The sequence below is a fragment of the Microtus pennsylvanicus genome, chromosome 4 (assembly GCF_037038515.1).
Source record: "Microtus pennsylvanicus isolate mMicPen1 chromosome 4, mMicPen1.hap1, whole genome shotgun sequence".
Lineage (NCBI taxonomy): Eukaryota > Metazoa > Chordata > Mammalia > Rodentia > Cricetidae > Microtus > Microtus pennsylvanicus.
The window spans coordinates 91,114,414-91,142,229 of record NC_134582.1 but is presented as its reverse complement, the minus strand read 5'-3'; the positions used below and the strand labels follow the sequence as shown (position 1 = coordinate 91,142,229).

Below are 27,816 nucleotides of genomic sequence, written 5' to 3'. Positions count from 1 at the left end.
CACCTTACTCTCATGTAGGTACCCCACATAGATAACACACCCACAATACAATAGAGTAAAAACAAAATAGCTTGTTTGAAAAGGGAATAAATTAAGATTAAATAATATAAAAACAATTTGAACAGTGACTTGAATATTTTTACCCTCATTACCTCATGATTAAATTCCCATCCTTTTAAATGGGAAGTAGCTTGATCACCATGGTCTACGATCCCAGCATTTGGGAGATGGAAGGCTCGGGAATTCAAGGTCATTCTGAGTGATGCGGGGAGTTTAAGGCCAGGCTAGGCTACTTGAGTGCCAGCCTTCAAAAACTGAAACTTATAAGACAAAGTGGGGGAGGGGATCAGGGGGCTGGAGAGATGGCTCAGCAGTTAAGAGCACTGACTGCTTTTTCCAAAGTCCAGAGTTCAATTCCCAGCAACCACATGGTGGTTCACAACCATCTATAATGACATCTGGTGATCTGGTACCCACTTCTGGCCTGCAGGCAGAACCGCATAGAAAATAAATTAACCTTTAAAAAGTGGGAGAAAGAGATAACCTTTCTTTATTTCTCTTCTTTTCCATCCATTCTCTCTCTCTCTCTCTCTCTCTCTCTCTCTCTCTCTCTCTCTCTCTCTCTCTCTCTCTCGTTCCTTGTTGGAATTGAATTAGAAACATAAATGACCCCAAGGAGTTCTAGATCACTGCCTTAGTAGAAACAAAGACATTTCAAAACTGTTAGATCACACACTCATCTCTCAGTAGTGAAGACACAGTGATAAGCCACAGTCTCCTAAACTTCATCTTTTAAAGCTGATGTTTGTTTTTTTGATTGTTTTTGAAGACAAGGTTTCTCCTTATAGCCCTGGCTATTCTAAAACTCACCCTGTAGACCAGACTGGCCTTAAACTCAGAGATCTGGCAGCCTCTGCCTCCCGAGTGCTGGGGTTAAAGGCATGTGTCACCACCACCCAACTAAATCTTTTCTATTGTCTATCAGTTGCTTCTGAAATAACTCTACCTTCCTTGACACAAGTCCCAAATTATCTGAGTGATCTCAAGTTCCTTGTGGTGATTTCAGTCAGTGCTATTTGAACTCAACCCTAAATAACAGTTCATGAAGAGCAGCTAGAGGTGGGCTTGGTGGTACACATCTTTAATCCCAGTGCTCAGGAGGCAGAGGCAGTTGGATTACTGTGAGGCCAACCTGATCTACATGGTAAGTTACAGGCTAGCCAGGGCTACATAGTGAGAACTTGTCTCTGGGAGTAAATGTAGCTGCCATCAAGGTTCTGGTCAGATTAGAGGTTTTTTTTAGTTTGGAAATTTAACACATATTAAGAATGTTACCATCACCTGGCGCTTAAGAAGACTGCCAAAGACTGCCCCTCTGAGGTTGGAATGAGTGGGCAGAACTCCCCTGTTGGGTTATGAATCATTGAGAAGGCTTATATTAGATCTTTGCCCACAAAGCTTCCTAGATATAGAAAGTGTTCAAAGTCTGAATTTCTCAGAACAGGAAGCAGGCAATGTACTGGGTTAAAAGACTCAGGCTTCAAAGACAGGTTGGAACTCCTAAATATATTATATTTCTCCTCCTTTCTCTCTCTTTTCTCTTCTCTCCCTCCCTCCCTCTCTCTGGTTTGTCAGGATGAGGTTTTGCATGTAGTCCAGGCTAGCCTCAACCTCTAAGCAGTCTTCCTGCCTCAGTGTCCTCAGCACTGGAAGGATGGAGATGTACCTTTGGGCCCAGCCCTCCCTACTTTCAGTGACCAGAATAGAAAAGGTGAAATCCCCACTTCTTCCTCCCATGGTATTTAGACTGTGACATGGGTTCAGGCGCGCCACCAAATTCTAAAGCATTGTTCCTGGGAGAGCAGCCAAGCGTTAAAAAAACCAAACACCCCATTTCTAGTTTTCTCAGAAAGGACTAAGATAAACAAAAAAAAGTACTCAGTCTGGAAAAAAACTGAAGTTTCTTTTTTTTTTAAATTTATTTATTTATTAAAGATTTCTGTCTCTTCCCCGCCACCGCCTCCCATTTCCCTCCCCCTACCCCAATTAAGTCCCCCCACTCCTCAGCCCGAAAAGCAATCAGGGTTCCCTGTCCTGTGGGAAGTCCAAGGAACCCCCACCTCCATCCAGGTCTAGCAAGTTGAGCATCCAAACTGCCTAGGCTCCCACAAAGCCAGTGCGTGCAGTAGAATCAGAAACCCATTGCCATTGTTCTTGAGTTCTCAGTAGTCCTCATTGTCCGCTATATTCAGAGAGTCCGGTTTTATCCCAGGCTTTTTCAGCCCCAGGCCAGCTGGCCTTGGTGAGTTCCCAATAGAACATCCCCATTGTCTCAGTGTGTGGGTAAACCTGAAGTTTCTTAATTAAAAACCTTGTCACTAAAGGAAGAACAATCGCTGTGGTGTGGGAAAAAGAATCTGGGGTCAGGTAGACAGAAGATGGTAGAAGCAGAGATGCTGGGAACACAGTGGGCAGCTGTGTGACCCAAACCTAAGTCAGAGGGGTACAGGCTGAGGAATGTTGTGGGGGAACCTCCTATGTTGGACACATATATGGCCCAGAGACTCTTCCATCCCGACTTGAGAATCCATAGTTGTTACTGGTTGGTTGAACAGAAACTATTGGCAACACCCTGCTTCTCTGCATGATCCATGCTTTGGACCTGGACTTCTATTTGAACCGTGGTGGGCAGTGGTATCAGCAAAGAAAGGGAAACCAAAGACACCAATTCAACTCTGCACAGCCTCTGGGTTAAGTGGGTGGAGCTTCCCTCTTTGCGGCAGAACAGAGCCTGGTCTTGCCAACTCTTATCCTACTTAAGGGAGGCCTGTGGATAGGTCTGGATCATGAGGGTAGAAGTGAACCGAAGATCTAGGTGTCTTGTTCAACTGTTAGGCTGCCAATGTGGGAAACAGCAGCATTTTTGTGGCAAGGGCTCTTCCAGTGATGGGTGCAGCTTTGAGCAAGAGGATAAATTATTATTGTTAGGAATATTTCCTAATGCGAGCTCTCCGCCGACGCAAAAATCCCAATCAAGCCAAATCACAACAAGCCAAATTAGGAAATACCCAGGTTTAATGGAATTCCTGTGCTCTCGGGTGGTCCCGAGGGGGAACCAGGAGGTCACTAATGCGACCACCATGGAGAGGAAGGAAAAGAGACCCTGTGTTCTTCTTTTGGGCGTTCATTTAAATACTTTGTGGGAGTGGTCCTGGAATTTGGAATCCAGACTAATACAACTCTCAAGCCTGGGACAGATGCGAGGGGCTGGGATCTACACTCCCAACTTAAACATTTATGTTGGTCACAGTGATCAGAGATTTATAATGAAGATTCTCAGTGATGGCAAAGACAGAGGAAAAGATGTCACAACTGGAAAGAACCAAGGCAAGTGAGTCCAAAGGGCATGCATGTCACGATGTCAAAAGATTGAACACTCTTGAACTTGAGTAGACAAAAAGAATATTCAATTTGATTAGGACTTGAAGAATCTTAATTTAAAGATTTGTTGTTTGAGGAGTCAGAGGCTAGAAGGTCAGGAGTTCAAGGCCAGTCTTTGCTATACAGCAAGTTCAAGGCCTATACGAGACTCCAGTTCAAAAATAAAAGTCTGGAGTAGGAATATGGCTCAGTTTATAAAGTATTTACCATGCAAGCATGAGGACCCGAGCTTGGTCCCTTCCAGCTACATAAAAAAGCTAGGCATGGCTATGCACACGCAGAATTTCACTGCTTGGGGTTTTCTGGCTGGTTTAGCCAGCCTAGCCAAACCAGGAACTCAAGGTTCAGGCAGAGACCCTGTCTCAAAAAAATAAGGTTCAACTAGCAATTGAAGAAGACAGCATTGATTTTTGCCCTCTACACGCATGTGCTTACGAGTGCACACAAACATGTGAGCATAGAAACACACAGTTTGACCAGGCGGTGGTGGCTCACGCCTTTACTCCCAGTACTTGGGAGGCAGTGACAGGTGGATCTCTGAATGTGAGGCCAGACTGATCTACAGAGCGAGTTCTAGGACAGGTTCTAAAGCTAACAGAGAAACCCTGTCTCAAACAACAGAAAAAACAACAAAAAGAAATACACAATTTTTTAAAATTTAGATTAGAATAAATTAAGATTCTCTAATAAATGAAAAATGGAACCAGCCCCAGTTTTGGAAGAAGAATCTAGGATAACAGAGTCTTGAAGCTCGCTGTTATGAAGAACGAGAACACTGCCCAGGAAAAGTGAATGCTGACCTCGTGTCTACTTTAAAAGCTCATAGGAGCCACACTAACCCAAACAAAAGGAAACTGAGAAGTTGATATAAATAACATCATAAGTGTATTAGTAACATAAGTAAGTGTTTGAATCAGAAATATCACTTCTCCATGTGGCCAGTGGGTGGGGACTGTCACAGATGGATCACACTGTCTATATACCAGTTCTCTTTTTTTTGGGGGGGGGGGGGGTTTGAGACAGGGTTCCCTATACCAGTTCTTGATGCCATGAAGGAAAGGTCAGTTTGTCTATCTCTGCTTGCCTGGCTTTGCCGATTTTCCTCGAATTCCAGAGTCCGCACCTATTGGGGCAACGCACGAACCTGTGAATCAGAATCTCTTCCCTTCCCTCTAGTGTATGTTTGAGTCCATGCTCAGTCATCTCTGAATGCCACCTGCTTTAGACCCTGTAGCAGGAGTATAGCGAAATGGACATTAACTTCCTTGCATGCAGGTGCCTAAACCTATGTTCCAAGTGGGGCATCTGCTATAAGCCATGTGGTGGTGTCCTGTGCTTTACAAGGAGGAAGCAAAAACATGGCTGCCCGCACATACAACCTTTGAGAAGCGCTTTCCTTGTGTCTACTCAGATAGATCGGATACCTGATTAGCAGACAGGGAATTCACACCAGGTTTTAGGGCATTACCAAATAAGCTTTGGTCACCATTGGGAAATAGGAATCCCTGAAAACAAAACAGGAGCCACGTTGCTATACACTGTTATTAAAACTCCGTACAAGAATAAGTTTGTTTCCTAAGCCTAATGTATCCAGCAAACCGTGTTTTCCAACCTATACTAAACTTGTGACCCCGTGATGTATGTCCACCCCTTTGTCTTGCTGAACTCTTGAGCTCTGAGACATGACTGCCCTTTTGCCCTACTAAAGTATGTCTTCCCAGGCACCTTGATGACTCTGCTTTCGTGAGATGTATTCTTGCCCTTATCTACCGCACAGACAGTCTTGAGCCCTGAGTACCCGACTCTTCTGGCCAGTTATCTCGACAGCTGATTTCTATCAACCCTAACCCTTCCTCATAAAAGGGACCTAAAAAATAACAAAAACAAAACAAAAACCAGTAAGGGGCTCCTCTCTGACTCCCTGTTAGGAGAAGCAGCTGGCTGTGGAACTGTGTTTTTTCCCTCAGGTCTAATAGCCTCCCTCTCTTCTTCCTTGTCTTTCTCCCATCTATCCAGTCCTCTCTAATCCAGCCACAGGATGTTGTTTCACTTTGAGCCTACCACGCTATTGTATTGTGAGTGATTTCCACCTGCTGTTTCCCCCGTGACTGATCATCCACCTGCTGTTTTCCCCTTGGTTACTTATCATCTAAGCCGAATGACTTCACTCCTGATTAGGAAATCATGGTGGGTTAGTTTCATTGGTCATGTATCCCTTAGCATTAATGACTTCCAAACTGATCAATGGTTTCTACTTCCTTTGGTACAAATTAGTATTTTGAACCATAGCTTGTTTCAAATTTATGTTAAACTATGAATGAATGAATGAGAGACGAGCCTTTAGAAACAAATCTTTGTGAGAGGCAGGAAGGAAAGAAAAAGAACGCCAAGGTCTTAGTCAGCTTTCTGCTGCTATAACAAAAACAGATCTTTATTTTTATTGTTTTGTTGTTGTTTGCTTTGGGGACAGGGTCTCCCTATGCAACCCTGGCTGATCTAGAACTATGTAGACCAGGCTGGCCTGAACTCACAGCTATCTACCTGCCCCAGCCTCCGAGGTGCTGGGATCAAAAGCACGCATCACCACAGTCAAAACCGAATTTTTTTTAAAACAGTGATTGCACAGAATGATGTTTTTCTATGTACCCTTCACACATGGACTTCATGAGCTTTGCTCATTTACCCAGTTCCCCTTTCTTGTCCTCTCCTCCACCTCCCACTTGTCCTTGTTCGCCTTCTGTGGCTGTCAGACAAACACTGACCAAAATCAACTTGGGAAAGGGAATGGGCTTATTTGGCTTACAGACTGCAGTCCACCAGCAAGGGAACCAAGGCAGGAAACTGAAGGCAGGAACCAAAGCAGAGAGCAAAGAGGAACATGAAACATCAATCAAGAAGATGCCCCCAGAGTCTTGTCTTTGGGCCAATCTGATGGAGACATTTTCTTAATTGATGTTCCCTCTCTGGAGCTAGATGACTCAAGTTTGTGTCCAGTTGACAAGCAACTAACCCAGCACACCCTCCATCCCTCACTCCTTTTATACCTTCATGCCTTACATATTTGAAGTAAACATCCATGTGTGTATATGTATATATGTGCACACACATATATATATACACACCTATATATGTATATGTACATATATATATACACATTCCCCACATGAGAGAAAACACATAATATTTGTCTTCCAGAGTGTGACATCACTTGGCATAATGATCTCCAGTTCCGTCCATTTTTTTTACAAATGACACAATTTTATTCTTCTTTAAAGCTAAATAAAACTCCATTGTGTATAACTCCACATTATCATCCATTCATCTGTTGGTAGACACCTAGGCTGACTTTGTACGTCGGCCCTGGTGAACCACACAGTAATAAGCAAATGTGTGCACATCTCTGTTGTACGCTGACTTAGATTCCCTTCCTGTCTAGGCCAAAGGTCATATAGCTGGATCACATGATGATTTTAGTTTTTTGAGGAACTTCCATGCTCATTTGCATAGAGGCTGCACCTTCTCACACCCTCTCCAGTAGGGGCAAAGGCTCTTCTTCACCCACGTCTTTACCAGAATCTGCTTTCCCAATGAATGGCATTCTGACTGGGGGAGCTGAAATAGCCATGTAGACTTGATTTGCATTTCCCCAGGAGCATCTATGTAAAGTAGCCAAGATTTAATTTGGCTTGCAGTTTCGGAGGTTTTAGCCCACGGTTGCTTGGCTCTGTTGTTTTTAGGTCTAAGGTGAGGTAGAGAGAGTATGGCCAGAGGCACACAGTGGAGCAGAGCTGTTTGGCTCGAGGTTACTGGGAAGCAAAGTATAGGAGAGAATGGATCTGGGACAAATTATACCCTCCGGTGTGGGGTTCCACCTCCTGACATTTCTACAGTCTTCCAGACTCCCATTAAACTGTGAAACCATTGATGAGGTCAGAGCCCTCATGACCTGGATCTCTTCCCAAAGACCCGACCTATGATCACTACTGCAAAGATGTTTCACTTCCAAACTAGCACAGTGCCGAAAAGGGAAGGAATAGAGGAAAAAAGAAAGTGGCGATGGTGAGCCCGGGAAACAGACTCCTCTGTTTCTGCGTTCCGTTGCCCTTGGATCTGGGCTCTGAACCAGCACTGCTTCACCCCATAGCAAGTATCTTTCCTGGACTCTGGACATGGCAGACTTACTGCATTTCCCGGACCCTGGACATGGCAGACTTACTGCATTTCCCGGACCCTGGACATGGCAGACTTACTACATTTCCTGGACCCTGGACATGGCAGACTTACTGCATTTCCTGGACCCTGGACATGGCAGACTTACTGCATTTCCCGGACCCTGGACATAGCAGACTTACTGCATTTTCATTTTTAGTGCTGTCTGTCGTAACCGGTTGAGACTGGTGTGTTCCTTGAGCCCAGGTGCCAGGAGCTGAGATTTAAGTAGTGGAAATATCTAGCCTCCAGACAGCACCTGAGAAATGACAGTTAAGATTGTCGTCTTGCCTCCACAGGCATGCACATACACATACACACATATGTGCACACACGTACACACACGCATGCACACACACACACACACACCTGTGTACTCTCACCCACATGAACACACAAAGAAAAGAAAGAAAACATGTTGAATAATAAAGATTATGTTGCCCCAGGGCTGGAAAGATGGCTCAGTAATTAAGAACATATATTGTTCTTACAGGGTAGGGGTGGGTCCCAAGTTCAATTCCCAGCATCTACATCAGGCAGCTTACAACTGCTTGTGACTCCAACTCCAGGGGAAGACACTAACCTCAGGTGCATGCACATGTACAGACATATACAGACATACACACATGTGCATGCAAATAATAAAAATATTTTTAAAAAAGATTATGCTGCCCCTTTATTCTTATATCTTTTAGGATCTCAAAGGATCAAACAGAGACACAAGTCAGTTTTTATATTGTATTGTTCCTCTAGCAGCAGTTCCTTCCTCCCTTGCTTCTTCCCTCACTCTTTCCCTCCCCCCTCCCTCCCTCCTTCTTTTTTTTTTCTTTCTTCCTTTCGGCCAAGCATTTCTTCCTGTGGTGACCTATCTTAATTTTATCACGAGGAAGTTAAAAGTTGATTGGAAGACCCAACAATATGGCTCAGTGGATAAAGGCATTTGCCATCAAGTCTGATGATATGAGTTCAAGTCCCAGGACCCACACACATACGTATACCAAATGAATGAATTTAAAAGCTTTCTTTAAGTCAAAATTTGATTGAAGAAACTGAGAGTTGAGGACAACAGTGTTATGGTTTAGATAAAAGCTGCTCAGTTCCTCCAGGGCCAGTGGGCCAGGAGTGGCGGAGGGTCCCAGGCAGGAAGCTGCGGCAGCGTGTGAGATGGATAGGCACACCATGCAGAGAGAGGGTTTGGGTATAGTTTATTTAGTGGGCTATGGAAGGGGAGAAGGGGAAAGAAGAGAGAGAGAGGCACAAAGAGAGGGGGGAAGAGAAGAGAGAGGGAAAAAGAGAGGAGTGCATGCAGGCTGGAGGAGGCATGACATCTTGCTTCCCTCAGCAGAAGGGTAGAGGTTGGGAGAGGGCAGGGCTTGTCTCTTAAAGGGACAGGGTACCCAGGTGACAGACCAGGCCAGCAGATCATAACAAATGGAACCAGAGCCACTGATGTCAATTGAAATATGTGTTAGATTTGTGAAGACTATTGAGCGGGCTCCATAGACAACCTACACCACATCTACGTACTCTGCACAGTCAGATGGTACTCATTGATGGGATACCATCATCATCATCATCATCATCATCATCACTACTGTGGTGCTGAAGGTGGCATCTGATCCTTACAGGATAGGCATGGCCTGTGTCTGCCACTGGAACTACCCCATCAAGCTACAGCAATGGGAGTTAGCAGCCAAGAATCCTGGCTTAGAGCCTGGCTCTACCACCAACAGTCTTCACACAAGATACCTAATTTCTCAGAGCCTAAATCCTCTTTTAGATTCTGAGGATGAAATATCTCTTTGTACATCTGGAAAAGGATTAAAGAGTTCACAAACTGAACGTGACTCAAGAGACGCAAACATGGTTTCTTCTTTCTTTCTCTTTTTTTCCTTTTTGAGACAGGGCTTCTCTGTGTGGCTTTGCCTGTCCTGGAACCTGCTCCATAGACCAGGCTGGCTTTGAACTCAGATCCACCTTATAGGTCTGTGTCACCACTGCCTAGCAAACAAGGATTTCTTGCTGTTAACTCTTTTTTTTTTAATTTTTTTAAATTTATTTATTATGTATATAACATTCTGCCTCAATGTATGCCCACATGCCAGAGGAGGGCGCCAGATCTCAGTACAGACGGTTGTGAGCCACCATGTGGTTGCTGGGAATTGAACTCAAGACCCCTGGAAGAGCAGCCAGTGCTCTTAACCTCTGAGCCATCTCTCCAGCCCCTCTTGCTGTTAACTCTTGAGCAGTTCATATCACTCTTCTAAAACTCCTGTGTGAGGTTAAGAAAAAGAAAACAAAGCCCATTCATGTCTGGTTTGGAAGGCATCAGGTGAAGTTTGTGATTAGGAGGCAGAGGGATTGTGGCCACAGGAGGTCTCAGGAATTTGTTTTCTCCCTGTGTCACCTGTGTCTGCCTGGTCTTTACTTTCTCAAGGAAGTAACACTCTGGGACTGGTTAAAAGTCTCTCCTAAGAGCTTAGGTCACTTTAGGTTGTTGCTCCCAAGATAAATATTCTGCCCGCCCTCATACCTGCCCTCCCTTTGTTCTGGAATGTTCTTGACTTTATTCCTTCTTATCAGCTGCCCTTGGGAGCCAACCAGAGTGTCACCACTCCATTCCGTTCTCCTCCCCCAGAACCAGCCCCCACATACTTCCTTTTTGACACCTCCATGGCGTCCAGTGGATCTCAGGTCTGCCTATAACACATTCCTCTGTTCTCTGCCAATACCAGATGTGAGGAAGTGAAGGGAAAGACTGCAACCACATTCCATGTTCACCTAACCTCGTCATGCAGAAGGGCTGCCAGAAGCTTGTGGAATGAGGAACACAATTAGGGCAGAAAAGATCCATCAGTCCTCCAGACAGGCTCGCTTTCCATCCTAGGATTCAACTAATCTCGGGTGGAAAACAGGAAAGAAACAAAAACAGCATCCTGGTCTTTTTCTTCTCATTATTCCCTAGAGTCTAGGGCCTAGACAATATGGTCTAATCGTATAAGCACTCATAACACTGTTTTTACATTGTGTTGGGTATTTAAAGTTATCTGGAATCGGACAGTGGTGGCCCAAGCCTTTAATCCCAGCACTCAGGAGGCAGAGGCAGGTGGGTCTCTGAGTTCAAGGCCACTGTGGTCTACAAAGTGAGTTCTAGGACTGGCCAGAACTGTTACACAGAGAGACCCTGTTTTGGAAAACCCTAAATAAATAAATGTATGTCATTTAGAGCTGATTTAAAATCTACAAAGGATGTTAGGCTCTGTGCAGGCACTGTGCCATGGTATAGAAGGGACCAGAACCTCTTCAGACCCTGGTTCCATAGAGGGGCCAGACCTAAGCCTCACAGGTATCCAGAGACAGTTGTTCTATTGCATTCGTCTCAAAAAATATTGTCTACAAACACATTTTCCCTTCTCTTGCATAAAGTTTATCTAATGATTTTTCGGCCCCTGACTCAAGTTTTTAAGCAGTTCTTAGGGAAGAGTTCTATGCTACTGTGCCCACGCCCACGGGCTTCTTCAAAGGCCATACCCTTTCCCACCTCTGTGACACCATTCAGAAAACACTCTCAGTGGGCGTGTGGGTGATCTGCGGAGTGGGGGGTGAGGGGTTCTCAGTCGTTAGACTGCTCAGTATAAACAGCCCTCTTTATGAGTCTGAAGATTGAAGTTGTGTGGTTTTTGTTCCTGTCTAGAAAAATGAGGGAATAAAAAAAAAGCATGTATGGAATTTTGCTTGAGTGATTTGGGCCCTGCAAGGCTTTGGTTTAAAATATCCAGAAAATGTAGTCGAAGTGGGTTGTTTGGCTCTGACTTGGAATCTTGAGTAACTGCTGTTCCCAGATAGACCTTTATACCAGCTTTTCCCTGAGTCCTTTGCTTAGAAAAAAAAGCCAATTATTTTTGATGATTATTAAAATCATGAGTTATTTTGTGCTGGTGACTGAGGCCACATGAACTGCTCTGATGAGCCACCCTCTTTACCCTCTTTATCCCGCTGCCTCTGCTCTCTCCCCATTGAGGGGGCACCACCTTATTCCCTCTGTCCCTCCCCAAGTGCTTCTTATGGTCACAGATCCTCCCTGCAGGGCTGTGGTTTAGGACTCTGTTAGATACAGGGATTTTCTCTGTGTGAGTTTCCTTATGTTGCAAGAGAATGACCATGAATTCAAAGCTAGCCTGGTCTGCCTGGCAAGTTTCACGACAGTCAGGGTTACCAGTGTGACCCTGCCTGGAAGCAAATCAGTGCCGCCTCCAAGGGAAACCTAGTTCATGCCTGTAATCCCACTCACTGACAGCCACTTCCCACACTAATCCTAACTTAGGATCACGTTTTCTGGAAGTTGGGTATGAGTAGAAGCACGCAGTTGGGGCTCCTTTGTGTGGTAACCATTTTACTGAGGCATGGTTTTGAGTTCATTGTTGTTGGGGCTTAAATCTGTATCTGGCTTCTCATCTGCTTTGCAGCACTGTTTCATGCGGGAGTGCAGGGCTGCAAGGATGCATGGCTGCAGGGCTGCATGAGTGCAGAGGTGCAGTGCTACAGGGATACAGGGGTGCAGGGCTGCAAGGATGCAGGGCTACAGGGGTGTAAGGATGCAGGGTTGCAGGGCTGCACGAGTGCAGAGTTACAAGGGTGCAGGGATGCAGGGGTGCAGGGCTGCAAGGATGCAGGGCTGCATGAGCGCAGAGATCAAGGGTACAGGGATGCAGGGGTGCAGGAATGTAAGGGTGCAGGGGTGCAGGGCTTTGTGCATCCCTTAGGTTACTGACAGACACTTGTGCTGTTCCTGCTTTTATCTCTGAGGAATGCTGCTGTTATGGACATCGGTGAATGACCTTTGGGGACATATGCTGTCATGTCTCCTTAGCAAATGACAAGAGTGGAGATGCTGATCCATGTTGTACCATTATGCTCAGTGTTTTCAAAATTTTTGCAATGGAACCCAGGACCTCACACAAAGAAGATAGGGGATCTACTGCCAAGCTTGGGGTCCCCAGATCCTAAGTTAGTCATTCTTCTCTGTTGAATGGCTGCATTTCTGCTCAGTGAGATCCATGAAGAGATGGTCATGCTGGATGGTGGCACCATCTGCAATCCCAGCTATTTTACAGACAGTAGCAGAAAGACGGAACTCAATGCCAGCCTGGACGACTTGGAAAGGGAGGAGGGAGAAGGGGAAAAGGGATTAACTGTCCAACGTAATATAGTTAAGGGTGAATCCAAGTTTCTGCTTGACCAGGCAATTAAACAAAAATAAATTAAAGGAAAAAAAAAGCAAAGCAGGTCATTTGATGTGAACAGAGCATGTGGCTACAGTAATTAGAGCCCCTTTCTGTAGATCTATAGGAACCAGGTGGTCTGTTCCTTCTTTTAGGAGGGCCTGTCTCCAGTCCCTTCTCTCTGTCTGTCCCCTCTCCCAGCTCCCTAGCCTGGAGCTCTCAGGCATGTCCTAGTATTCTAGGGAGTATTTGCGACTTTTGCCATTTGGTTTCTTCCATCTCACAGTCTGTCCTCTGACTACATTCTGTTGTAGGGGGAAGGGCGCTGTCTGAATCTGTCTTTTTGTATCTGAAATCCTTTTCTGTCCCGGAGTACTTTTAAAAGTGCTAAGCTGCGGTCTGACTAGCACTAAGGCTGCTTTGCCTTTTGGCTCCGCCCAGTCCAATATGTTGGAGGTCTGTTCATTGCCTCTGAGAGCCAGTCTCTCGGCCCCAGATCCAGGGTGGGGTCACAGCAGGTCTGTGTTGCCATTAAGCAAGTTGTAGCACTCTGTTCACAAATCCCATTTAAATGCTCCGTAACCAGACTTCCCAAAAGAGTCAGAGTTTGTGCTAGCAGCACTGCCCCAGAAGCCGCTGTTCCAAAACTGTACTTTTGTTGTTGTTACTGCTGAATCAGGAGGACCTCTCTTAAAGGAGCTGTGGGGCTCCTGCTCACTGCCAGCAAACAGCAAGAAGCTGCAGTAAACTCTTGGTGTGTGTGTGTGTGTGTGTGTGTCTAGAATTTCCTTTCAGGCTTTTTTTTTTTTTTTTTTGGTTTCTCGAGACAGGGTTTCTCTGTGGCTTTGGAGCCTGTCCTGGAACCCCTTTCAGGCTTTTTAAAAGTGGATTTAGTCAACCCACATTGGTGCACCAATCTGTAGTACTTCCCATACCAACATTTTTCTTTTTTTCTGTGCATTTATAGTTGGTTTGATTTTTTTTTTTTTTTTTTGAGACAGGCTCCCAGGCTGGCCTCAAGCTCACTATGTGGTTAAGGTTGGCCTTAACCTTCTGATGTTCCTGGCACCTGTTATATGCGTGGATAACAGATGTGTGCCACAATACCCAGCTATGCTTTTTTACGGGTTCTTGCTGCTTTGCTGATTCTTCTGTTACTTAGCTCGTCAAATCTGGGAGAGTGTCTGACAGCATTCCACACACATTTGCATCACTTTGGATAGTCACCAATGTGTTTCTTCCCAGTTTCCTTATTAGGAATGAAACCAGCTTCCTACCATGGTTGCAATTCTAACCTCCTTCTAGGACCACTAGGGGTGGTGGTGGTATGTGCCTTTAATCCCAGTACTCAGGAGGTAGAGGAAAGTAGAGTCCGAGCCCAGCCTGGTTTACAGAGAAAATTCCAGAACAGTCAGGGCTACCTAGAGAGGAGAAAAAAATTCTAATCTCCTTTTGATGTAGGATGTCCTTTTATTGTGTTACTTTTATTGGTTAATGAATAAAGCTGCTTTGGCCAATGACTTAGCAGAGCAAAATCAAGAGGGAAATCTGAAAAGAGATAAAAAAAAAGAGTAGGTGGAGTCAAGAGACACCATGTAGCTGCCGAAAAAGAGAAACGCCAGAACCTTACCCAATAAGACACAGCCTCCTAGCGACGAACAGATTAATAGAAAGGGGTTAGTTTAAGATATTAGGGCTAGATAGGAATATGCGTAAGCCATTGACCAAACAGTCTTGTAATTAATGTGGTTTCTATGTGATTATTTGGGTCTGAATGTCCAGGAAATGAACGAGCAGTCTCCATTTACAAAATTATGCCCACCTTCTGGGGCATGGATCCACACAGGACCTTAAAAAAAATATTGAGAAGAAAAGTAGAGGGCTTCTAGACCCACAAAGAATGGAAGCCAAGCACAGTTTCTTGGTAGCCGCATGTTTTTCAGATAGGCTCTGTTTGCTGCCCGCTAGCAGAGGTGCTACTCCTTTAGGAGAAGGCTTCCTGACTCAGCATTAGCCCCCAAAACTGTGCAGCTTCTTTAATCCCAACATACAAGACCTAAGGTGAGTAGATCTCCTAGAGTTCCAGGCCAGCCTGGGCTACATAGTGACCAGCTGACTCAAATAGAAAAGAAATGTCTGAAAAAGAAAAAGAGGTGAGGAGAGGAGAGTAGGGATAGAGAGGGAGGGAGGAAAGAGAACGGAAGGAAGAGAGGGAGGGAGGGAGGAAGGAAGGAAGGGAGGAAGGGAGGAAGGGAGGGAGGGAGGGAGGAAGGAAGGAAGGAAGGAAGGAAGGAAGGAAGGAAGGAAGGAAGGAAGGAAGGAAGGAAGGAAGGAAGGAAAGGCAGTAAAGCTGGGCTTTACTGACAAGCAAATGGGTACGACAACAAGGGATCAAGTATTGGTGACCAAGTTGCTTTCCTGCACTAGGAACACTCAAGATTTCCTCCTTCTCTGATGAGCAATTCCTTTTGCCTCCTCCCTGGCACACCCTTCTAGAGCCAGAGCTCACTGGCATTGTTTATACAGATTGGCCCTCTGGTAGGGTGCCTAGAAGCAGGGTAGGGATTCAGAGGGCCCCGGGAAAGCTACTCTGTGAAATGATGTAACATTCTGGTGGGATTTTGTTACAGTATGTCAATATACCTTTTATAGGGGAGGGGGTCCCAGACATACTCTTCATAAGGTGAAAAACAAACACGTTTAGGGGAAGAGATCAGGGGAGCAGACGTGTGAGGATGATGTGTAACTGGAGACACGAGGGTCAGAGCTGAGCAGTCACTATGCCAAGCAGGACGACGTGGTCATAGTGAACGGCAATCTGCAGAAAGAGAAAAGAATGGCCGGTTAACTGCTTTTCTTGCTCTCCTGACAGACCGCCCAACAAAAGCGACTTGAGGGGGGCCGGGTTTATTGTGGCTCGCAGTTGGAGGAGGTGCGGTCAGTCCTTCAGTCAGGAAGGACTAGCGGCTGGAGTCTGAGAGGGCTGTCTATCCCGGCCAGCGGGACACGAACGGGGGTCCCTGATAAACCTAAAAGAGAGGAATGGAAGGGCAAGAGACACAAGAAATGACAGCAAGACAGGCTTTCTGATCAAGCTGCAAATTTTATTATTATTCCTCAGAAGCTGTTTATAGCAAATGGGCGGGGGGGGGGGGGGTGCCAGGAAAGTCTGTGTCTGCTGTGTCTGCTGGAATTCAAGTCTGGAAGGTCTCTGGCTGAGAGAAAGAGATATTAACTAACAAAGGAGGTGCTAATTGCTTCTAAAGCCTGGAGCCTGTAGTCTCATTAGGAGATAAGATACCAGATTAATTTCTTAGGCCCTGAATTTACCCCACAGAGGGGATAGAGATGAGTATTTTACCTAACTTGTGAGCTTTAGATGGCCGTAAACAAAATACCGATCTCAAAATACAGGTCTTTGCTTCCGGCAGCTGGCCATGTGTCCGATATCAAGACAAATGAATGTTGGCACTCAACCAACTTTCTCCTAATCCCTTCTTATTGGGCAACTCCAGGCCATGAGATTATGAAAATTGTCTTTTCATCTCCACACCCATGCCAGGGTGCATGCACCCACATAAAAATAAATTAATAAATGTTTTTAAAGCTAGTGTGGTTATAGGGTCACAGGGGGTAGAACATGAAGCTGATTTTTCAAGGGAGAGAGAGCAAGCTGGCACCCTGAGTTTGTTGGTCACAGAGGTCAGAGGACAAGTCTGTGGACAAGGAATTCTGTCAGGCATGGGAAACTTCCACCTATTGCCCTGTAAACCCTACCCCCCCACCCCTGGAGATTTTCACTTTTGAAAAGTAGGGCTGTGCTTTGGAGACTTAACTAAAAGTATCTCTTCCTTTGATTTCTGTTGCCTGGTTTTTGTGTATGTGTATTGTGGTGGATGTGTTTGTGTGTGTGTGTGGTATATGTGTTTGTGTGGTGGGTGTGTTTGTGTGTGTGTGCTGTGTGTGTGTACAGCAAAAATCAACCTCTGGTTTCATTCATCCAGTGGGCAGCGGCACTTACTGGTCAGAAGCTCACCGATTAGGTTAGGCTGGCTAGCCAGGGATCCCCAGCTCAGGGATCCACTCATCTCTGCCTCCCTAAGCTGGAATTACAACTATTTCCCATCATATTTGGCTTTCTTTTTTTTTTTCACATAGATTAGGGAGCTTAAACATAGGTCCTCTTGCTTGCATAACAAGCTCTTTACTGACTGAGCTATTTCCCCAACTGACTTGGTTTTGGAGGAGAGGGGTAGGTAACAAGTAATAGTGTTAAAGTTTCATTTATTGGTTCCTGTTGAGATGTAGGCATGCTATGCCAGAAATTAGGAAAGGAACCTATGCGTCTTTTCCCAATGTCAAAATTTATTATAACAAGCTACATCAGTTTCTTTGGCTATAATGTGCAAGGTAATTCAAATTTCAGTTGATGACTGGCCACTGGCAAACACAAGTTCTTAGTCTGTAATCTCAGCTATTGACTGATATTATCAGATCACAATTATATATCACTCAGTAGTCACATTTATATATGTGGATATACATGGATTACTCAATGAATAGGAGAAGGTTAAAGCGTCAAGTTTAAGGAGTTGTGAGAGCCTTTCTGAAAGCAGAGGCAGCTAATTCAGACTCAAAGGGAACTCAGTTCATATGGCGTAGATGGGATTTTCCTGTCCCAATTGCCTGCTCCCAAATAACTGGCAACTGCTTCCCAAATAATTGACACGGAGACTTAATATTAATTGTAAATACTCAGCCAATAGCTCAGGCTTGTTACTACCTAACTTTTACATTTAAATTAACCCATATTTCTTATCTATGCTTTGCCATGTGGCTCTTGGTTTGTTACCTCATTTTCTATACATCTTGCTTCCTCTGATTCTGCCCTTCTTCTTCCCATCATTCTCCTAGTTTGGTTGTTCTGCCTCTAATTCCTGCCTGGCTACTGGCCAAGCAGCTTTTTATTTTTATTTATTTTTTTTGGTTTTTCGAGACAGGGTTTCTCTGTTTCTTTGGAGCCTGTCCTGGAACTAGCTCTGTAGACCAGGCTGGTCTCGAACTCACAGAGATCCACCTGCCTCTGCCTCCCGAGTGCTGGGATTAAAGGCATGCGCCACCATCGCCCAGCATTCCAAGCAGCTTTTTATGAAAGCAATCTGAATGACAAAACTTCACAGTGTACAAAAGGATTATTCCATAGCAGTGAGAGCCTTCCTGGAAGCAGAGGCAGCTAATTCAGACTCAGAGGGAACTCAAGCACGTGGTTAGACGATATGTTGATGACCCCAGTGTGGAGAGCCGCTAGAGGTGAGCAGAGCTGAGCTGCTGACTCGCGAGCCCAGCCATGCCTCAAGGTTGAGTTGAGCTGCAGAGGTGAGGTTGAGGACCATGGAGGTCATATTAGCCAGCCCCAGGGACCAGGTCCAGGTAGACAGACAGATGGGTGAACAGATGATATCTCTAGGAGGCTGCACCAGTGCTGGGGACCAGACTGACCTGAAGGCACAAGGACAGTTGGGTGTTGTCTGGGGGCTCTTTAGCACATACCAGGTGGTCAGATTCCAAAGGACAGAAAGACAGGGACAACTGTGGGGACCTGAGAAGGAAAGCACGAGACAGAAGGTGTGCCTGACCTGCTCACGGAGTTGTGAATCTTCAGACCAAAATTGCCCACAAAGATGGCTGTGTCTTCCAAAAGACACCTTGTCAAGAGTAATAGCTAACCCAGACTTATGTAGTGCCAGGCTGGTACATCATCTCAATTTTCCAGTACTCCTGTCTCATTCTGCAACCTAAACCCTACCCTCATAAATCCACCTGACAGCTTTATTTGCACAAGAAAAATTCCTGAACTTTTACCATTGCTGTAAACTATATCTCTGAGCAATTTTAAAGTGTGTGTGTGTGTGTGTGTGTGTGTGTGTGTGTGTGTGTGTGAGTGTGTGTGTGTGTGGTGCTTTTTAGCAACTTTTAGCCAAGTAACTTGAGAACCACCCAAATCCTATCCTAAAGAAACCTAATTCAGACTCCCCGCTGTGAAGCCCACACCACAGGTAGAACTTTTATTCTCTCCTTGACCATCTCTCTCTTAACTTTTGTACTTAAGACATATCTTAAAATATCTTTTAATAAATAGAGGGCCCCAGGCATGCTAACTCTGCCCTCCTGGTCTGGGGGGTTTAGGCTGATAACGCTCCCTGCTCTGGTTCTGTAAGGTGGCCTGAAAAAGTCCTTATCACCATGGCTGTGGTCAGCTGAGGACATCATTCTGATTCTCAAGAGAAGGTTCTTTCCGCTCCAGGGTGCAGCCTTATCGTGGGGGACAGTTGCCCTCATCTTGCGTGGAGATGTCTGTTTCTGGTATTCCAGGAACCCGAGGTGACTCAGGAACAGTTCTGGACAATGATTTACATCTGTGCCTCAGCCGAAGGAAAAGGGACAGGCATGAAATGGAGGCAGAAGTGTCAGGCTGTCGTCCTGCTCTGAGCTACTTGTGGGCCTGTGAGGGGGGTCGACGCTCTTCAGTTCTGTCTGTTTCAGAATGGGGTCACTCACTCATTCATTCCTGTCTGATAAATGCACACGTGTTCAGTGTGATGCTCTCTCATAATACCGCACACACCTGTGAGCCGCACTCCAGTGGAAACATGTTTAATTGACATTCACCTATTTGTGTCTTTATAGAAATAGAAATATACAACATGGCAGACACTTTTGCCTCAACATTGTGTTCGGGAGATTTGATTTTTCTTATGGCAGGCAGTTGAATTTTATTCAAGATTTCTCATTAGCAAATACAGAGAAGGAACAGGGCCTGGAGACCTTTGTAGTGGTCACAGCTGGAGGCTGAGGCAGAGTATGCTACTGGAATCTAGAGGACGGAGGACAAGATTGCTCCTAGGCATCCTACGTTGCGCACAGAGGCCCTTAAGAGGCATTTCAGCCCAGGGTATCAACAGTGCTGGGGTTGGGCAATGCTCTGTGAAGTAGCTGTTAACAGACATTTGATTGTTTTATTTTAGGTCAAGTATGAGTCACAAGTTTGTATAAATGACTGAATTATAAGTCATTTGATAAATAAGTATCTTTCTCCTGAATGAGTTCCTGGCATGGGGGGGGTGGGCAAGATGACTGCAGGGTTACTGTCAGCTTTTCTAAAAGGTGCTAAGTACCCTTCCTTCCTCAGCAGGTTCTCAGTGTCTCAGATCTTTGTTAATGCTGACATTCCCGCCCCCAACTCTCTCTATGTGTATGTGGTGTTCAAGCTTGTGTATACGTGTTCACATGTGTGTGGGTACGTGGGTAGGCCAATGGCCAACACTAAAGGCTCTCCACTTTATTTGCTGAGCCAGGGTCTCTCTGAACGTGCAGCTCTAAGATGCCGCCAGCTTACCCTACTCTGGCATCAAAGACAGGCTGCCATGCCCACCAGGCTTTTGTATGCTGGTGCCAGGGAGCTGAACTCTTGTCCTCACACTTGTGTGGTAAGCACTGTCCACCGAGTCACAACCTTCGGCTCTCAGGCTAGCCTCCAGGACAGCTTTGAACTTCAGATCCTCCTGCCTCTATTGTCTGAGTGCTAGGATTAGAGGAATGGATTACCAGTACTTGGTTTATGTGGAGCTGGGGGTGGAACTCAGGACTTCCTGTGTACCTTCCAAGTGCGCTCTAAACTGAACTCTACACTAGCCGTTTTTGGGTTTCACCCTAATTCGCCTAGTCCTGCTCATTGAGTTCTCCTTCCCAGGGCTTGTGAAGGATGGATCACACACAAGGGTAGCCACTGTGCATCGTAATCGGAGACGCATCAGGGGGACAAGTGGCTGGTAACAAGGGTTGTCTCATTTCAGTGGCAGTGGCCACATGTCTACGTGCTCAGCTTCTCACATTCTTTGTGTAGTTTGGCCTGTCATTTCACGGCTCTGAATCCATGGATTCAACAAACCTCAGATAGGAAATATTCTCTCAAGAGAATGTTGCATCTGGTAGTTCGTGTGGTGGTGTGCACCTGTAATCCTAGTATTTGGGAGGTTGAGGCAGGAAGACTAGGGGTTCAAGGTCAACCTCAGCTACATAGTAAGTTCAAGGCCAGCCAGGAACTATAGGAGCTCTTGTATTAAAAACTATTGCACCTGTACTATGCACATACAGACTTTTTTCTTATCATTATTCCCTATATAATAAAGCATGACAACTTCTTATATGACAATTACATTGTGTTAGATATTTGAAGTCATCTAATGGTGGTCTTAAAATATACACAAAGATATACAAAGGGCATATGCAAACATTGTCTTTTTCCATAAGTGACTTGGGCATCCCAGATTTTGGTATTCTGGTAGGGAGCAAAGGGTGCCCTATAGAATATATAATCTTTTACATCACTGATGCTCTGGAACAACCACCCCGCCCATTCATTTTCCATGATAAATTGTGTTGCAAGGATGAGGCTATCTGTCATCTTAGTTCATAATGATTTTTTCTCACTAAAAATTTTTAATCACAAAAGATTTTTTTTCCTTAGAACACATTACTCCGTGAAGGAAGTCTGGTGGGACCATGGAGGAAGGGAGGGAATCAAGGAGTTTTGGACTGTGGTCCATGGGTTCTCAAACTTTGCTCCAGAGATCTGAACTACCATCGTTATCTAGGACTGAAATCCAGGTCATCTGACTCCCCTGGTACCAGAGAATCCTGATCCTTGCATTTTTGCACCCCCACCCCAATCCCAGGCAATGGAAACAAATTTTGGCAAGCCACTGATTTGTTCTATCCTTACCCCACAGCTACAGACAAACCCAGTTTGGCAGAACACTTGTTTTGGTAACATAGTTAAGAAGTCGCTACCTTCCCAGGGTTAAACAATTAATCTCTGCAAGCAAATGAAAGTGATGTCTTGAAATATGGTTCAGGAAATATTACCAAGCCTTGCACCGGGACTGAGTGAGCTCCAGGTCAGCCAGCCTGGACTACAGACCGAGACCCTGTCATTCTCTAAGGCCCCAAAGCCAAAATGGCATTATTTCTGATTGCTAACTACAACACTCACTGCATGCCTCTTAACATGAGTTTATCTAGACGAACTGTAAACTGTGTTTTGCAAGATGGTTTGCTTCAAATCATCTTGCAGTCAGAAAGTCTTTGCGGTTGACTTTTGCCTCAGCAACATTAGGTTCAGCTCTCTCTAGCTCATGCGTGATGCCATGGACTGGTGACCCTGGGGCCTTTGAAGTTCTGCATGTTAGCTCTGCCCCCACCCACACTTTGACAAGAATTTAAAATAAAATAATGCTTTGGGTTCCTCAGATGAGCGATAACAACTTGTTCTGTTGTTAATTAGATAAAAGGGATAGAAAGCAAAACTGATTGGCCCCAGGAGGATGGTTTTCCCTAGAGGACCTCGTTGGAAGATGTCTGAGTTGTGGGAGAATTGTTGTTTTGGTTAAAGATGGGCTTTGGAGAGGTCTTCTTCCTTCTCTTTAGAGTCATGATCATCACAATTGAAACATAAACCAAAAGCATCTTTTCTAAACCACCAGTCAGCCTGGAATGGAGTTACCTAATTGATTAGACAGAGCAATTGGGGATGTCAGAGTCCTCTACTTTCTCAGCTTCAAAGTGAAAACCCAATCCCTACATTTTAAGTTAAGAACGAATCCCTGAGTCATTGTTTTCCTTCCATAACAAAGTCAGCTGCAGAGCCAAGCGTGGTGGCACGTGCCTGTCATTCCAGCACTTGGGAGGCTAATGCAGGAACATCTAGGGTTCTAGGCTGGACTGGGCTCCTCCCTAATGGCCCTGCCACAAAATCAAACCTCAAAGCAAAGCACTGAAACACGTCCTTCCAAAGAGAAGCCCAGGACCTGATTCAAGTTCACCTCGTTTTGTGAGCCCTTTCTGCCTGGATAACTTGACCCCCTCAAAGCAAATGCATTCAATTTTCAGTCAGTTCTCCCCCAGCCACGCTTCCTGTGCCCCTTTTTGCTATTATTTAACTTTATAATCTGGTGTTTCTGTATGAACCTGCGCCTTCTCTAGCTCTTCCCTGAGTAAAGAATAATGATTAATTGGGGATGAAAAACAAGTCCCAGAACAATTATGAAAGCACAATGAAGCGTGCGTCAGAAGCAGCTCGGCAGAGGGAAGGTGCGGGAAAGCCTGAAATCTTCCACTGGTTGCCCCAGCTTGCCTGGAGGTGTTCCTGCACTTGATCCTTTGTGTATTTCTGGGCAACAGGATTAAGCCCAAACTGTTTGTTTTGCTTTTGCATAACACCCCGATCTTTCCTCCCTTACAGTTGATTGGGTGGGGCAAGCAGCAATTTTCTGAGCGGTAGGCCTTTATCTTGCTTTGCTCTGGGTTTTGCAGGGTCAGGTGAACTCAATCTTGACCCTCTTTAAGGGAAGGTCAGAGGTGCCGAGTGTCCGAAGGACAGGGATCCTCATTCCTTTCTGATTGCTTTTCATTTCTTTCCCATCTTTTTTGCAGTGCAGGGGTTTGAACCAAGGGCTTCGTGCAAACTAAACTGATCCCATTGAGCTGGGTCTCCAGCCCCAGTTTAAAATTTCAAAACTTCATTTCATTCTATGCTCATTTCTCTTTTTAAAACTTTCATTTCTATTTCGAGATAGGGTCTCATTAAATTGCCCAGCCTGGCCTTGAACTTGTTATCCTTCCTGCTTTAATCTTTAAAGTGCTGGGATAACAGGACTATAGTAGGTTCCAAGTCTTCTTTTGTTTCAGATAAACAATATTCTCTATATTTTGGAGACATGTTCTATATAGCTTAGTCTCTCTCTCTCTCTCTTGTGTTCTATATAGCTTAGTATCTCTCTCTCTCTCTCTCTCTCTCTCTCTCTCTCTCTCTCTCTCTGTGTGTGTGTGTGTGTGTGTGTGTGTGTGTGCGCGGGCGCGCACATGTGCACTCTCCTTGTTGTACTAGGAATTGAACCCAGGGCCTTATGAGTACCGATGCTGTACCACTGAGCTCCATAACCAGCCCTCAAAAAGACTTGTTGGATAGTGTTCCCCAAATAAAGGGTTCTGTTTGCCACAGAGAGAATGTCTTTAAGGTGGCCCCAGGGAAGGGCAGGCATGTCTAGCCTGATTAATTGACTAGTTCAGGAGTAATTGCTCTCAAAGAGAGGACCAAGGGCATGGTTGCTAAGCCTGCGGGTATCAACTTTGTTCTTGACTCTAGGAAAAGGTAGGTTGGAAGGCTGAGACTTCCCTGCTCAACAGCCAAAAGCTCACAGTGTCCATCTTGGATAAACATACTGACTGCAGCCTGTTCAGAAGGAAAAGAAACAGGCAACTAGCACCCTCTAATACAATAACCAGGTTTGTCAAACATTCTCCTACAAGGCCTTTTAGTTCAGGATCCAAGAATGGGGAATTGGTCCAAGAGAAGACAAAAGAGGAACAACAGCTGTATTTTTAAATATATGAACAGCCCCACTGGTGTGGTACTGGATTAGATTCAGAAGCATTATGAGACTTCTTATTTTGGTCAGTATCTGTACTTCTTAATATAGTAATGCCATTAATGTTTATCTCTTCAGTCTGTGTAAATCTGAACTTCCATGTTATTGGCCAGTTGGAGAGGGTAATGAGAACAGATTTACTTACCCTAGTTATGTATCTGTATACTTTGTCAGGCTGCAGGGGTTTCAGTATTCATTCTAAGCCACAAGCCTTCACCAAAACGAAATTACTGATGCCAAAATTATACTCTGCTGTTTAGACACAGCAGACGAAATAACCTAATATTTAACAGGGTTATTTTGGGAAAGGGGATGAAGCTGGAGATTGAACTGTCCTTTGCCACGGACCAGAGAAGACACTGGAAGAAATGGAGCTGCTTTCTGAAAAGGCTGCATTTTCTTTTGCTGCTGACCTAAAGACCCAGGGGAGGGCTCCTTAGAACATTTGTTTGAGGCAGGTGCAGAAAGAGGGTAGTAAGGGGGAAGAAAAATAATCTGCAAGCAGAAAAACAAAACATGTAAATAATAAAAGCTGGAAGAGTGAAACTCCATCTCAGGACAGGGCACGCCACTGGGCTGGAGTCTGGGTACTTTGAATCTCAAGTCCTTGTAGAAAGGGATCCGCTGGCTGGTCTGGTCTACCAGGAGCCTCTGCAGAGGGACACTGAGAACTGAAGGGCTCTCTTTCTTCACAGGCTGGCACAGAAGCTCTTTTTCCACTGGGAGTCAATGCACAGGGCAAAGACTCCGACTTGTGAAGTGCAGACACATAGAGAAGGAAAATGGAAAGGCAGTCGGCAGCCTAGAGGATGCTTAAAACTGCCTCTAAAGTGTGTCGTGCGAAGTCGGTATGGGTGAAAGCCAGCACTTGGGAGCTAGAGTCAGGAGGATCAGGAGTTCAAAGCTAGCCTCTGCTACCTAGTGAGTCCCAGGCCAGTCTGGCTTGCTTGAGACCTTGTTTTGTTTAATATAAAGTCTTGGAAAAGTCCAAGAATGGAGATCGTTAAGCCTTTAACGCTGTTTAGATGCAAATCCGTAACGTTGTTTTTAGCCAGGAGCTCCCGTTCTGCGAAGCCTTCAGGTTTCATCCAAATGAGAGGGTACAGCTTACCACCTGCTCACTAGACCCCAACATTCTGTAACAGAATGCCTGAGTAAAAGGAGAGGGGTTCATGTCAAAGTCCCCCCCCCCCCCACCTCTGCCGTGTCAAATCCCCTAGGACCGGAACTCCTCCCCCTGGGAGCTCTTGTTTTGGAAACTGGTGGGGTGGGGCTAGAAAACATTACAATGGAGCGGGGCTGGAGGAGGTGTGCTTTTATTTCAAGATTGTGTCATTTGAGCGGACTCTCCCGAAACTGCAGCTCGCGGAACGGTGGCTGTATTAGATCCCCTGGGTTGTTAAGCTGGCACACCCCGGAGAGTAGGCAACAGAGCAGGCGAGAGAGGCAGTAGAGGAGGGCAGGAAGCCGTACGCCTAGCCCGGCTCATCCTTTCAACTTTGGCTTTTGCTGTGATGATTGTAACAGGAGGAGGGAGGACTTGGAGAAACCCCCTGAGGAAATAGAATTGAAAAAGAGGTAGCGGTGCCAGTAAAATAGCCCGCAGAAGCAAACGGGGAGGCCCAAGGAAGAGGAGGAAAAGGCTGGGCTCTGGCAACCTGCTGCTGGATTCTTAGACAAAGGAGGTTTGAGAGAGGCGGGATCAGATTCTAATATCAGCTTGAGGCGAGAGCCAGCCGCTGAGCTCGGGAAGATGAAACGGCAGGAATTCACAGTGACTGGAGCATGTACCACAGCGAGAGCTCCCAGGAAAAAGTAAGTCTGGGAAGAAATTGGCGGAGCTTGATGGGAGCTCTGACATCTCGCCCCTCTCGAAGGCATGCCTCTGTCCCTGCGTTACCTCTTCGTAGTCTCTGTGACTACTGTCATCATTTTTATTGTGCTGTATGTGCTAAGTTTTGGGGGACATCAAAGCTACCAGAAGCTGAACGTCTCGGACTCTGTGATGCTGTCTCAGGTGTGCGCATCCTTCATCAACGGGAAAACCCCTTTCCCGTGGAGAAACAAACTAATGATCCATGAGAAGCCTTCTTGCACGGAGTATGTGACCCAAAGCCACTATATCACAGCCCCTTTATCTCAGGAAGAAGTCGAGTTTCCTTTGGCCTATGTCATGGTCATTCATCACAATTTTGACACCTTTGCAAGGCTCTTCAGGGCTATCTTCATGCCTCAAAATATCTACTGTATTCATGTGGACGAAAAGGCAACCCCTGAATTCAAAGGTGCGGTGGAACAGTTGGTGAGTTGTTTCCCCAACGCCTTTATGGCTTCTAAGATGGAGCCCGTGGTCTATGGTGGAATATCCCGGCTCCAGGCAGACCTGAACTGCATCAAAGATCTGTCCACCTCCGAAATCCCCTGGAAATATGCCATCAACACCTGTGGGCAGGACTTCCCCTTAAAAACCAACAAGGAAATAGTTCAGTACCTGAAAGGGCTTAAGGGGCAGAATCTCACCCCAGGGGTGCTGCCTCCAGCACACGCAATAGGAAGGACCAAGTATGTCCACCGGGAACACCTGAGCAAAGAGCTTTCCTATGTGATCAGAACCACTGCACTGAAGCCTCCACCTCCCCACAACCTCACCATTTACTTTGGCTCTGCCTACGTCGCTCTATCAAGAGAGTTTGCCAACTTTGTTCTCCATGACCCCCGGGCAGTTGATTTGCTCCATTGGTCCAAAGACACTTTCAGTCCCGATGAGCATTTCTGGGTGACGCTCAATAGGATTCCAGGTATGTGAGAGTCCGTGTTGCATGCATAGGAATGCCTGCAGGTCATCTTAGGCTGCATTTCAGGGGTCAAACTATTTTGGATGGAAAATCTTCATGGAAAAAAAAAGAATGTGTCTGTGTTGAGTTCATGTAAACTTCCTTCTTATGAGTCCTTAAACAATGCAATTTAACAATGATCATATGGCATTTCCACTGAGTTAGGGGTTACAAGTCATGCAGAGAGCATGCTAATCAATATACAGGAGGTTGTGTGTGCATAGGTCATATGAAAACGTGGCACCATTTGATGTAAAGGACTTATATCCACACCAATATTCATCACCCCAAGGAGCCCTGGAACCAATCCCCTAGGGACGCTGAGGGGTGACTGTGTTTAAAGGACTTTTGAAGTATCTGCCTCTTTAAAAAAAAAATGGGGGGGAGAAAGACAGAAAGACAAGAAAGAAAAAAAGAAAAAAGGAAAGAAGGAAGGAAGGGAGGAAGGAAGGAAGAAAGAGGAAGAAAGAGGAATTAGAGATGCAGACTGCAATGTAGAGCCCTCGCCCTAGTCCTTTAGGAGTGCCCGTAGTGCTCTCAGTGGGATCATTCCCAATCAACACCTTCCCATGTGACGCTGGCAGCTTACGTCTGCCAGTCATCTCTTAGTACTGTGTTTAGTTT

General features: G+C 45.5%; 1 protein-coding gene across 3 annotated transcripts in view; it reads left to right on the top strand.

The window, feature by feature from the left end:
* The window catches only part of Gcnt2 (glucosaminyl (N-acetyl) transferase 2 (I blood group)), a 95,193-nt gene that overhangs the window by 4,919 nt on the left and 62,458 nt on the right, over positions 1-27,816 (top strand). Inside the window, exon 1 of one of the 3 annotated variants that reach the window (XM_075969846.1) lies at positions 25,613-27,156. The exons of the other annotated variants lie outside the window; for them this stretch is intronic. Within the exon in view, the coding sequence (XP_075825961.1) occupies positions 26,238-27,156 (919 nt within the window). The 5' untranslated portion in view covers positions 25,613-26,237. Of the gene's footprint in view, positions 1-25,612; positions 27,157-27,816 lie in introns of those variants that run through there. 3 annotated transcript variants of the gene reach the window in all.